The sequence below is a fragment of the Misgurnus anguillicaudatus genome, chromosome 14 (assembly GCF_027580225.2).
Source record: "Misgurnus anguillicaudatus chromosome 14, ASM2758022v2, whole genome shotgun sequence".
Lineage (NCBI taxonomy): Eukaryota > Metazoa > Chordata > Actinopteri > Cypriniformes > Cobitidae > Misgurnus > Misgurnus anguillicaudatus.
Genome location: NC_073350.2, coordinates 16,767,397 through 16,781,323, shown reverse-complemented (window position 1 = coordinate 16,781,323; position 13,927 = coordinate 16,767,397). Strand labels below are relative to the sequence as shown.

The window sequence follows — 13,927 nt, the reverse complement described above, 5'->3', positions numbered from 1 at the left end:
AAAAACAGTACTTGACAGCACGATTGAGTTTTAATTACAACAAACAACCATCATTGTGATCAGTGTTTGCATTTCATCCGCTCATTTGCATTTTAAACGACACACCCCAAAACGGAACACTTTTGCTCAGGCCTACAAATTTGCAATTTTAACATGCTGTAATTAATTATCTGTGGGGTATGTTGAGCTAAAACCTCACTTACGCAGTCTGGGGACACCAAAGATTTTTTTTACATCTTAAAAAAATCTCATAAAATGACCCCTTTAAACACACATAAATTCATTGTTGCACTTAAATTTTTAAGTTTAATCAACTTGACCTTACAATTCATTTTTCACATTTCTTGACTAGTGAGGAGTTGCTATAAAAAGTTGAATTATACTCAAGTTATTTCAACTTTATTTATTTATTTATTTTCATTTATAGCAACTCCTCACTAGTCAAGAAAGTTTAAATAACTGTAATATCAAAATTGATTAAACTTAAAAATTTAAGTGCAAGGAGGAATTTTTATTTTTGGCTATAAGCTGGAAATTGTTTCAATACATGTATTAAATGATTAAATTTCATCCAGTCAATAAATCATATATTTTAAATATTTTCTCGCTGGACAAATATAACACAAGTCTTTAATTTTGTATTCTTTAATTGTCAAATTATGTGCAAGGTGAATTTCACAGTAGAGATCAATGAATATATACTAAACTCACACACCGTGCATACAAGCAAACCAAAGACACAGAAATAAAATTCAAAACAAAACCTTAAAGGAAAATAAAACACTGTTTTCTCTAACTTGTAGATAAACTAACTGCAAGCTGAAAAAGTGGCAGCAGCCGAACAACCGATCAATTCTTCCAAAGCTATTTTTTTAACATCCAGACAGACTGATGTCGTAAAGAAGCACTGTGATTTTTATAATGCTCAAGATTTTGTAATGCTTTGTGTTCTTTAAGACTGATGCAATAACAAAATTGTGATTCACAATTTATCAACAGAGCAAAATCATAAATTCTAAATAATAAATTCAAAAAACCTAAATATTACAGAAGAAAAACAAAAACACATCTATGTGAAAGGAAGAAAACATCAATCAAACAAACAATTCTATATTTCAAGTTGGGAAAAGTAAAACCTGTAAAAAAACTGTGCAAGTACAGCAAACATATAGTACAGTATATTACACGTAAAACAAACCATTTAAATACAGTACTGTGTATTAACAATAATCCTGAGAAGAGTCCGTTTCTGGTTCCTGTGCTACCGAGCATTGAAATACATGAAACGTGCAGGCAACTGCACCGACGCCAATGTAATTTCTCATCCCTTTACCCGCCACTGAAACCTGAGGCTCAGTATTGCAGGCGCCAATGAGCGAAGCCCAGCACAAGCACATCATCTGTCCCATTTAAAGGTGCCGTTTATCGAGTCTGTGACTGAAAACAGAGCGCTGTATTCTTAAAACTGCTAAAGGATTCGAAGGAAAACATGTAGTGCAAAATCAAGGACACCAAATAAACATGAGGCCAGAAAAACAACAGAATAACTTATAAGACTGACAAATTTTGGAAGTGTCAAGCAATGACAAACCCTACCGTAAATGAATTTGCTGTATATTCTGTACAAGATTGTCAAAAAAGCAGCACCAAACACAATTATTTTTCTCTTTGAGAATGGAAGATGAGAGGATGATGCAAAGAAATGGTGTTCATTGAGTATTTCATGAAAAACTCTAAAACAGGAGGACTTGATTTATTTGCAAAAAACAGACAATGTCTCAAGTTGAAGCACCTTTTAGTACTTTGAGACATATTGTCATCAAACTGTACATATTACTAATGCCTGGGTGAACAGGCACTGTGACATGCCTGGAGAGAAACAATGCAAAATGTCGACTGTGAACTGTGACCATCTCTGCCCACTATAGCAAAAAAGGCAGCAATATTTATAAAAGCTTCATCATGGGAATCAAGCTTTAAATTTCTAATGCACTTCATCTAAGACACAACTACATCACACACCTGTTATTGCTGCCATGGGATGCAGGCTAAGACCTTAAACACATCACATTTTGGCATTTCAGAGGGACTGCACCCATTTGAATGCTTCAGTAATTCAGAGTGGAATGTTAGCATACAAATTTTGGCCACCATTTGGTTGATGTTCACCCCGTCTTTGTATGATTTCCACTGTGTTTGGCCGTCAACAAATTGCTTAGCTCTGATTTCAGCTACACAAAGCTGGTATCCATTTTCTTCTCCAATATGGAGACTGAGTATAATCTTGTAACCTCACTAAAAGATCTGGCTGGTGATGCGAATTTGCAAAGATAAAGATTTTAATGTGGGAGCTGGGCTCGGGAAAACATCATAAAAGCAAAATCGAAAAGCAAATTAAAAACTGCTGTGGAGCCACGTAGCACACGGGTCTACTTTTTAAAAAAAGAACATCAAAAACATTAACGAAACTTAAAGATTTAAAATACAAAAAAAAAACGGCCACCTGCGCATACATCTTGGCAAAATATCCCTAATAACCAAGTTCTCAAGCAAACCACAGTCCTTTTGTAGGCAGCAAGGATGATCAACTTATGCGTCCGAAAACCTGAAAACTCCTAAAGGAATAACAGTAAAAACTAAATAAATCAGTATTCACACTAACAGTGAGCAAACTGGCTCATCATACCCGTATGAATATTTATAGCTTTATATATTTATTTTTCACCTATTATTTTTTATTTGCGCTAAAGACATACTAATCCGGTCACCCAACAATGCATGCCGACAACTCAAGCCAAAACGACAACAAAAACTTGCACCTTAAAGATATGATGGAGCAGAAATTACTCAACATCCGCAACAAATATGATAATTGCACTTATGATTCACTTTATCGAACTGTAAAACAAGCGATAGTGTGGGTGGCTAGTGCACATCTGTCCAACACTGCGTTTTCTCAAACAGCACCCTCAAGTTTATTGATTGAAACCATTAACGCTTTAAGACTTCCCAACAATTCTCGTGTTGGGGACATAGACAGCACCAAGTATTGACAGTACCACATCCCTCTCCTGTAAAAACAATTACCAGCTGTTTCAAACAGCACGTCATGTCACGATCTCCACTCACAGCACTTTCTGAAGACACTGAGGGTAGAGTTTGGCCACCACGCACTCGAAATGGCGGCCGAGGTCCCAGAGGCGGTCCGGCGTCTCGTAGACCTTTGTCCATTGATCGGCTTCGTCGTCGTACTGGTAGAGAGAGTTCTTGCGGCTGGTGCGAAACACGTGCTCTTCCACCATGACCTGCGTAGCTCGAACAAACAGATGTAATCGTCCCTGAAGCAGAAGGACCTTGATGTACGGGCTGGTTGCTTGGTCAAAGGGGAGGTCTCTCTTACGACACCATATGTTCTGCTCGATATCGTACACCTCCACGGTGAACGTGCGCTGGTGGTTCCTGCAGATGCCCGCTATGTAATAGACGCAGTTTTTATGCAGGGCGGCTAAGCCTTGAGTGCGGGGGACAGTCATGGGCGGCAAATGCCCCCAGTAGTCTTTGCGAGGGTCGAAACAGAAGAAGTACTCACCTAGGATATAGAGACAAAACAATGAGTATGGTAATATGCATATGCTCCAATAAGAATGATACTATGATACTTTTGTGATAAATCCAATTACCTTGAAGTACGTAGACGCGGTCTTTGTATTCGATTGCGCTGTGAAACTCCATGGCCACAGGCATGGGACTGACTGCCGTCCAACAGTTGTCTCTAGCATCATAGCACTCTACAGATTTCAAGGCATTTCGCCCGTCCCCCTCATACACTCGACCACCTAAAGCAAAGAGTTTCCCGCAGCAGTGCACGAGTCTGCAGCCGATGCGTGCCCGCAGCATGGGTGAACGTGGAAGCCACCTGTTCCCAGCGTGTTCGTACTGCCAAAAGTCGCTTTCAGCACGGTGGTCGATGCACACTTCGCTATTGCTTGGCCGATAGCCACCAGCGATGAAGATGTCGTTCTCCGACGTGACCAAAATGCCGACCTCTCTGAGGTCATTGGGTGGCTTGCACAGCTTGTACACCTTACCGACAGCAACATCAAGGCAAGGCACCGTCTGCTTCTTCCCTGAGTGCTTGTGTGCCGCATCGAAGCAGATAACCATCTCGGATGCAGTCATACCCAGCCTCTGCGGGCAGCCGTTTGTGCCGTTTATCCGACCCTTATCCGTGGAATCCCTGGACAAGGTCAAGCCAAAGGCCGGTGGTATACGACTCAGAAAGGCCTCATCTAACAGCGGCAAACGGATGCATTTGGCAAATACCTCCGGTAAATCCGCTTCTCTGCGCGGGCAGTCGTACTCCAACCAATGCACTATGCTTTCGTACACATGTTCCTCTTTTTCCACGTTTAAATCATCACTGTTAAGAATACCGACCAGTTGCTCTTTGGTCAGATGAAGGAACTCTTGTTCTCCCATCACACAAAGAAACTTCTTGCGGATGTAGTCCTGTGAGCGTTCCCGTAACTCCTGGTGGCCGTAGGCATCTGCAAACATAAAGACCCCAATGCAGTTCTGAGGGTCTAAACGGCTGATCATGAATTGGGCACATTGGTCTTGGAGGGGTGGGATCTGGAAGATGCTGGCTGTGGTGAACAGGGCCTGCACGTTCGACTCTGTTAGGGTGACCCGTGAGGTGTAAGCATAGTCTAGAACCAGATGCATGGACTCTGAGTCCACACCAACGATTCGCACCTCCCTCTGACTGCTTTCTGTAAGGCCACTTGTGAACATGGATCTGAAAATATAAAATACTGTTACAAAGTAACCACAAGTAGATGTTTTGTATTGAACACATTTCAGAGTTATAGGAGAGGCAAAAATACTTTTGATGAGGCTTAAATGTAAAAATTTATTTTGTTTAACCAAATTTATATTATTAATTTATTTTAAGTAAAATGAAAGAGTTTTGTGGCTTTGTTGAATGAATATGACAATATACTTTTTGTCAACCATCATCATTCTCTTTGCACTTTCTTTCATCTTTTCACAAAAAATATTGGCAGTACAAGACTCCCATCAATTGTGATTCCGGTCACTTGCATTTTAAGCTTTTACTGAAGTTTACACTTTAGGCGGTGGTTTCCTAGTCAGAGTTTAAATTAATCCAAGACTAGGCCTTAGTTATATTAGGAAATTTAAAAAGGTTTTACAAAGTAACCTTACTAAAATACAGATGTGCATCTTGAGATAAAAACAATAGCACTGATTTATGTTAAGATGTGTCAATACAAGGTGTTTTTAAATGAAGACAGCTCAAACCTGCATTTTATGGCGCTTTTCCATTGCATAGTACCCCACGGTTTGGTTTAGTTTGGGTCGGGTCAGCTTACTTTTGTGAGCTTTTCCATTGAGTGCAGTACGTAGTACCCGATACTTTTTTTCGTACCACCTCGGTTGGGGTTCCAAGCGACCCGAGCTGATACCAAACGTGACGCGAAAACACTGTAGATCACTGATTGGTCTGAGAAAGTCACGCGTCATTGCTACAATGTAAAAGATTAGCTTTACCTTTAGTGCTAGCTTGCGCTGTCTCGAGCAAACATGCTTTAGCAATGAAAAACATCCACAGGTTGAGAATCAGGAACACCATAAAAGTTTTTTCCAAACTTGCAGTTTGTGGCAGAACATTCGTGCGAGCACGTCAGCATCATATGCTTAAATGCAACATCAATGAGGCTCAGCGGAATGCGTTAACTACTGACGCCACGTGTGTTTAAACCGAAACTGTCATGTGAGATAGAGGTAATAGATAGAGTGATAAATGCGAAGTGCAAACATCTGTTTGTGGTGGCCAATTTTAATTTTGTGGCGGACTGAGAAATAAATAAATGTATAGAAATGTACAAGGACGCTCTCACTTGTATGATGTCACAGCAGTAACCCCTCCCACTACGAAGTTATATCAAACTTGATGGAAAAGCTAACCACGCCAAAGTGAGGTGAGCTGACCCGACCCAAACTAAACTAAACCATGGGGTACTATGCAATGTAAAAAGCGCAATTAGTCTGGGACTAGGATAAACCATGTTCATGAAACCGCCCAGACAGTTAATCTACTAAAGTGTCACAAAAAACTCAAAACATTTTGTCGTGAAACATTTTCGCTTTTATAGATTTTTATATAAAATATACATTTAGTGTGTTATTTTTTTGTATTTAAATAAACTTAAACTGCTATAACTATATTTTCATTCAATATCAACAACTTAATTTCAGGCTTAAAACTTTAAAGCATCTTCTTTTTTTAAAAAAGAGAACAAAGCCCTTTTCATACAGACATTATGGAAAACACACGGAAAATGCATCCGGGATTTGTCCGGGATCGTTTGATATTTGGTTCATTCACACTGCCAATGATTTTCCAGAATCTGTGCATGCATTCACAAAAAAGACACGTGACGTATTTAAAGTCCTGCACTTGGTAGGTTTTTTTTCCTCTGCAGCGTCTTAAGTTTGCTTATAATCCATTATTTCTCTCTCCAGAAACCACTCGCAGATAGTGACGAGTTACGGGACGTGTTTGCGTTGGCACAGAAGCCTGTCTGCCTATTTTTTTTGGGACCCAAGTGCTGTGTGAATGAGGTTCAAGATTAGGCTTTTAAACCAAAGGATGCCAGAATTGGCACTGATTTAAAGGCGGAGTCCATGATGTTTGAAAGCCAATGTTGATATTTGAAATCACCTAAACAAACACGCCCCTACCCCAATAGAATCTGGACCTTCTGTTGATAGACCCGCCCCACACATACGCAACCCGGCATTTGATTTGATTTGATTGGCTATAAGTGTGTTTTGGTAGACGGCCCGTCTAATTTTCCAAAGCGTTTTTCAAACATCGTGGACTCCGCCTTTAAAGGTGCAGTGTGTAAATTCTAGTGACATCTAGTGGTGATGTTTGCGAATTGCAACAAACCGCTCAACCCGCTGCTCACCCCTCGCTTTTGAAACGCCTAGAAAAGCTACAGTAGCCGCCACCGGAAAAACATGTCATTATTGGAGACATAAATGTTTGTCCGTTAAGGGCTTCTGTAGAAACATGGTGGCACAAAATGGCGACTTCCACGTAAGAGGACCCTCGTGCATGTAGATAAAAACATCTCATTCTAAGGTAATAAAAACATAACGATTCATTATAAAAAGGTCTTTATACACCCCTGATAATGTAGTTTTGTATATTATATTGCATTTCTGTTTAGAGATCCTTCTAAAAATTACACACTGTACCTTTAAAAGGGAATATCACCTCCCCCTCACACACTTTAAAAGGGAGGTGACAACTAAGGGATTAAAAAACTTTTTTGCTGAGGCAATATAAGTCTTGTGTAATAATTGCAGATAGTTGCAAGTATTTTCGCTGAAAAATACATTTGATAATTTAATGTTGATCGTAGTTTTACTTTACTGTTAAATTATTAGTATCAGCAAACACAAATATAACAATGTCAAAGTGAGTATAATAACATTAGAATTATTCGAAAATTTGATGTATAAAACATTTGCATTGAATGAAATGGTAACCACGGTAATTCACTGTAGCTACATCATTCTCCAGATACTCAACACATTTTAAAACATTATTGGCACTCATATTTAGGTTAACTTTATTTGTCTCCAGTAAAAGAAATTTGGCTGGACAGAGCGCATGCTGCACAAGACATAACATAAAAACACATTAACATATAAAAACAATATTCAATATATTAAAGTTTAGTGGACTGATCTGTGTGCTGGTACCACCTGAAGTAAGGGCTGATGGCAGCGAGAACATTTCTGTGACATGAGAATGTCTTGCCATGGTCCACCTCCACGACAATGTCAGTCAGCTGAGCTTCGTCGTACAAGGCTTTAAGTTGCTGGAGGATGTTACAGGCATGTAGGGCATCTACCCCATTGTAGCTTGTGCTTGCTGGAGTCCCATTTTGAACCTGTAACAGCTTTCCAACATCTACAAGACAAAAGTGTTAAACAGTTGAGATGATTTCTGCGCTCTTCACAATCTTATGGAGTGCCGGCAGATAACCAAGATACCCAGATCAGGGAAGAACAATCAATCTTCATATAAATGATATGAAATCTCTGTCGGTCTGTGTTTAACTATAGCAAATGCATCCTGAAGAATGACTCGGATCAACCTTTATGAAACAAATTAAATGGGAACTGAACCGGTTCTGAGCGTACAGTCGCGTGACACCCATTTTACTTATTGCTGTAAAATACTAGAAAATAGAAAGACCAAGACGTTATTTTTTCAATTGATCAGCCAACCAAAATCAAAACATACTGTGCGACCTGTCCTCAACCTGGCAACAAAATGTATGTCTAGAGAACTACTCTTCATTTTGACAACCACAGACATTTAATAATTAGTTTAGGTCCTCAAGCAATCGAGTTTGTTGCTATCAGCACCCATGTTTCAGTGCTTAACTTGTTTGCCGGCTAGCCAATCAGGCTAGTCCGGTTTTGAGCCATTTAAACCAGCCTTTAATAGCTCGAAATAAACCGTGACAGTACATTAAATATCACGAAACTGCACAAGTAGGCATATATTAAAGACGACGAATCAACAAAATAGTAAACCGCCGAGTAGACAAGCGACGAAACACGAATTGTTTACACAGTCTCGTGCTGAGCTAGTCTCGTTAGCTGCTACCTCTCCGTACTTTTCTGCCTCTATCCAAACAATCACCGGTGTTTATTTGCAAAAAGCGCACAAACCGAAAAACTCTCTCTCATTCCGTCAAAATAAAACACTATCACAGATATCTAATTGTAAATAAGTCGAGAACTTTCAGAAATAACTTTGTATTTTGAAAATAACATCTAACCTCCACTGGCAGCCATTCTCCCCAATCTGTCTCACGACGGCTGGGAAAACGTCACTAATGGCATTGAGCCCCGGAAACAGGCAACAGCCAATCAGCGTCGCCGATCATCCGTGACAGCCAATGGGCTTTCGAGGCTGTCTGTTGTTGTGAAGTAGTTCAAAGCAAAAGCTGGGAAGACCTCATGCGGCGCTGCGCAGACTATTCAGTATATGACATAAAAATTCTGCGAGAGCGACACGAAATATGTTCTATCGGATCGCTCTCGCGGTACTTTTATGTCATATGAAGATCTGCCCGCGCAGCTCCTAATACGGTCGAAAACAATGAATATTAAGAAAGTTTATGTTTTATTAAAATGCCTGTTTATTTGTAAAAAAATAACTAATAGATATAAACAAGCCTTTAGTGCGTTTAAATATTTGGTTAATTAATAGTTATAAGGCGACTAAACCTAATTTAAACATTTAAACGTTTGTGTCTTTTAGGTCAGCTTTGCTTTTGTGTATGTAAGCTTAAAATTGTCTTGTCAAATCCAGGATACTGCTTTTATTTTATTATTTTTTATTAAACTAACTAAAGACCTCTAAGTCACTTTTATTTCCTTGCCCACTTTAACATCAGATTTTGTTTCCAAACTTTTCCAGTAAAAATGACTTTGATTAAAAAAAAGTGGCATAGCTTAAACGTTTAATTGAATAAGTCATGCTACTATTATTTGGTAGCTATAACGTGGGTTTTATTTTTCTGATAACCTATTAATAGCTTTCCTCCTTACTTCTCTTCTTTTCCAGTGTAATTGGTATAGATATTTATGCCGTTACGAGTGCCACCACTTCTACATCTTTAATCTTAAAGTTAAAAACCAGCTTGGTAAATATAGTCAACCCCCACCCCTCCCAGGACACTTTAGATTTATTTGTATAGCACTTTAACAATAGTAATTGTTGCAAAGCAGCTTTACATAATTTTAGGCCCAAGACCCCCGGTGAGCAAACACAAAGCCACAGTAGCAAGGCAAAGCTATCTGGGTCTAAAGAAATATTGGGAGTAATCAGGGGTTAAAGGAGAAATCTTATTCCAGCTCAGACCGAAAGAAATAGCCCTGGAGAACAAAACAGCAATGTCCTTCAGTTTAAGTGACTTCTCCATACACTGTAAAAAGTAAAAGTTGGATTAGCGTGAAAAACTACTTCAATTGGTAACCTAAAAAAACATTTTCAACATAAACTTTCTCACTTTAAATGAAAAATTAGCTTACATTTTGTAGGTTTTAAATAAAAATAATAATCTTTTATGTTAAATTTTTCTCTTAAAGTGAGAAGATTTAGGTAGACAAAAATTATTTTTTTAAAGGAATAGTCTACCCTTTTGCCATATTAAACTATGTTATTACCTCAACTTAGACTAATTAATACATATTCTATCTGAAGCCACCAAACACTTTTCCCTATTTAAAGACTGTTACATGAGGAGTTATACCAGTAAGTATGATGCCACAAAATAAACTTTTTTGGTACCATAGGAATGAATGGGTCCAGGCTAAATGCCAACACATTCACAACGCGTGAGACGTGTGCACGCATTGAAAAAAGATAGGTATGTAGTAATTCATCTAGGTTGAGGTAATAACATAGTTTAATATGGCAAAAGGGTAGACTATTCCTTTAAGTAGATCCAACTTTCACTATTTACAGTGTAGCCTTATCCTTTGGATAACAACAATTTATATTTGCATTTGTTTTTTAACACAATGCCTCGTTTTATCTACCTATTCGTCCCTCATTAATCTTTTCTCCAGAGCAAAGGTTAAACGTAAAGTATACAAACAGTCATGCTGTCTCACACATTATTTTCCCTCAAAGTAATATTATTTTCTAAAATCAATACTGGTTCCTGTTACATGTATACTAGCAGCATGCATGTGTATGAATAATTTATAATAAATAATTCATTTTGACATTGCACATACTTGTTCTGATTCTGATACTCAACAATAGAGTTGGAATGTAAATGGTTAATGTACACTAACTGTACTGTTTCACCTTAGCTATCCATTACCAGGTCAAAGGATAAAAGCAGATGTTTTAGCACAGCTGAAAGTGTCTTCATTTTTCTGTCAGTTTAGCAGAGACTACAGATGCATTCTGACACTGTCTAACATTGCACAGAAAGGTGGTCCAATGTGTAGGAACTGCAATCCATGCAATCGATTTAGTTTTTTTCCAATTCCTCTCCTCCACAGCATCTAGAACGGGCCATGAAATTGAACCCAGCTAGTCTGAAATGAAGGGCTTTCTGTTGCCTCAGCTTTATAATATCTTTTTGCTTATGTTTGCTTATGTTACATTCTTAAAGTCTGCTACTTTTATATACAGCCACGGATTTTCTGATATCAGCGCACCATATCATAATATGTCCCTGGGACTGCACACCTCATAACATCAGTAAAGCGGATTTACTAATTCAAGCCCAGATAAAATGTGAACAGGTCAGACATGAAAAGCTGTATTACTTGCAGAAGTCCGAATACAATTAGAAATGCACAGGACTGCTGAAAGCAATTTACACACATGGTTTTGACTTTATGGTATCCTCTCAAGAAAGTTTTTCCTATCCAAAAACTCACTTTACTTTATTCGTACTTAGAACTGCTTTCGGCGTTTATGATATTTCTACTAGCTGTTGACCACGAAGAAATTTTTTTTGTAAGTTTGGTTACATTTAAGTTACATTTATGCAATTCAAGATTAACATCGTAAAGTGCACCTATTTCATTGCTAAAAAAAAATTATTTTGTGTATTTGGTATAATACAATGTGTTAAAGTGGTTTATGGTTAAAAAACACATTATTTTCCACATACCGTACATTTTTGTAGCTCCAGATTTCACTCTCTTCCTGATTGGCCAGCTACGTTGTGATTGGCCTGAATTCCTCTGACGTCAGCTGGAAATGTAAGTTCAATTTATAGTCGTGCGTAAGATCTATGCTGTAGCTACGCCGTAGTTATTTGTACATATGTACTCTGGGTACTCTGCGTCATAGATATGTACACTAGATGTCGCCTTGGCTACGGCAGTTCATTGGACCGAATGCGTCAACTAGAGCCGCCATCTTGAAACAGGGGAACCCCGCATCAGCGTCATTGTAGGCAATGGTGTAACAGAAATAAAATCACCATAAATCGTCATTAACGGGATTTTCTTTTTTTTTTCTTTTTTTTTCGTTTCAACAGTCAGATATGTAACTTCATGTCATGTAACTTCAAGACATGTCCAGAAAAAAATTAAAGTTTTGATTTTATGAAAATTTACTTTTTCTAACTATAATGCATAGTGCTAGTAGGCCTAACATCCATACTCAGCACAAAAGTCCGGCATCGTCCATGAATTCGAAGTACAGGCGGAGATAGCAGCTTTACCTAGCTACTTCCTATGACAAGACCCCTGTTCTGAGATGGCGGCGGTTTTGACGCATGCTTAGAACCCCAAGGCGACATCTAGTGTATATATCTGTGACTCTGCGTAGCCTGACGTGCACCTGGCAACATTTTTAACAGCGTGTTAGCTTTACACGAACCACAAACGCTATTAGGGTGGCCATTCGTGCCAGTTCCGCCAGACACGTCCCGAACATGTTTTCGGGTTCGTTCTCCGGAAGTCGCGTTGCTCGACCGCATACATCATCGAGGTTTTCACATTTCAGTTAAAATACATTAGAATATTAAGATTTATTTCTTTTAAGACATACAATCATTGTAGTTTCATTCTTACCTTGAAATGTAACGGTTGCTTTTCTGAAATTAAACTTGAAATATTAAACCTTGATTACGTATGCAGTCGACCAACGCGACTTCCGGAGAACAAACCCGAAAATATGTTTGGGACGTGTCCGGCGGAACTGGCACGAATGGCCACCCTAAACGCTATGATTGGTCCACTAGAACCCCTCCGTCAGGTAAAAAAACTGTGTCATAGGTATTTCCGTTTGCGATGGTGAGAATAAAGATGGGCCAAGTTGAGGAGTGATTTAACTCAAACTGCAACAAAAGTTGCTGTTTATTTACTTCCATCATTGCTGGTCTTCTCAAATCATAAACAACCAACTGCTGTTTCTTCTTTGTTTGTGGGTTAAAGTTGCCAAGCTGCTTCTTCATTTACGAAGAATTATGACAATGTCGTGAATCGGACAATAGGTGCTCTTTAAACTGTATGATATTGTTGAAATACCACAATTTAATTAATGATTAATACTGTATTTTAATAATTATATTGTAAAATAAATAGCTACGGTAACATTTGGTTAATCATTTTTGCTCTGCTAATAAGAATAGTCCCATTTGAGGTAAGAATAGGATCCTACATTTGATGCAAATGCCATCATTCACGCCCCAGTTCTGTCACTCTTAAAAAGTCCAAAAGTTGTTAGTGGGATGGTACCTTTAAAAAAGGTTTCTATATGTAGATATGTACTTTTGAGGAACCAGTATGTACTTCTATGAGGCAGTGGTTCCCAAACCTTTTCATTCCATGACCCACTTAGATGGATATAATCTCAAATAGTTTTTATAGAAAAAAGAGATCAGGCTGTGCGACCCACTAGTCGGTCCTGACCAACATTTTGAAAACCTCTGCTTAAACATTTGTACCTTAGAGGTACCAATATGCACCTTTTAGGTACAAAGGTTAAAAAAAATTGAAAAGGTATCGACCCAGTGACAGCTTTTGTATCTTCATATACAAAGTGTGTAGAAAATACAAGTAGGGTATAGTAGGGTACAAACCAATGTTTTTTTTTTAAATGTGATGTATGTGAAATATTGAAACATCAACTAAGTATTTATATCCCATCACAAGCTAGAAAAAAGAAAGCAAGGATAAGAGTGACAGAAAAAGTGCAGAAATCAATGTGAAGTCGTCTTCTCTTTGACTAAACCTCTTCCAATGAGGAAATGTGTATTGGGAGCAATTGCACAGGGAAATAAATTTGCCCTCCGAAGTCTTCACAGGCTGTGAGACAATCTCTCTGCTTCTTACACCA

At 38.5% G+C, this 13,927-nt stretch overlaps 1 protein-coding gene across 1 annotated transcript; it reads right to left on the bottom strand.

Annotated features, from left to right (window-relative positions):
• Positions 1-629: 629 nt before the first annotated feature.
• On the bottom strand, positions 630-9,042 carry kbtbd8 (kelch repeat and BTB (POZ) domain containing 8). Its single transcript, XM_055184077.2, has 4 exons — positions 8,889-9,042; positions 7,801-8,008; positions 3,681-4,798; positions 630-3,589 (listed from the first exon to the last, which is right to left on the bottom strand). The coding sequence occupies exons 1-4, from the start codon at positions 8,902-8,904 to the stop codon at positions 3,126-3,128; spliced, it is 1,806 nt and encodes a 601-aa protein (XP_055040052.1). The 5' UTR covers positions 8,905-9,042; the 3' UTR covers positions 630-3,125.
• Between the last annotated feature and the right edge of the window lie 4,885 nt (positions 9,043-13,927).

Coding starts and splice junctions, on each gene's coding strand:
- kbtbd8 (XM_055184077.2), bottom strand. Junction 4,799..7,800: donor GCCATCAGCCCTTACTTCAG/GTGGTACCAGCA, acceptor TTATATTTTCAG/ATCCATGTTCACAAGTGGCC. Junction 3,590..3,680: donor CCGCGTCTACGTACTTCAAG/GTAATTGGATTT, acceptor TCTATATCCTAG/GTGAGTACTTCTTCTGTTTC.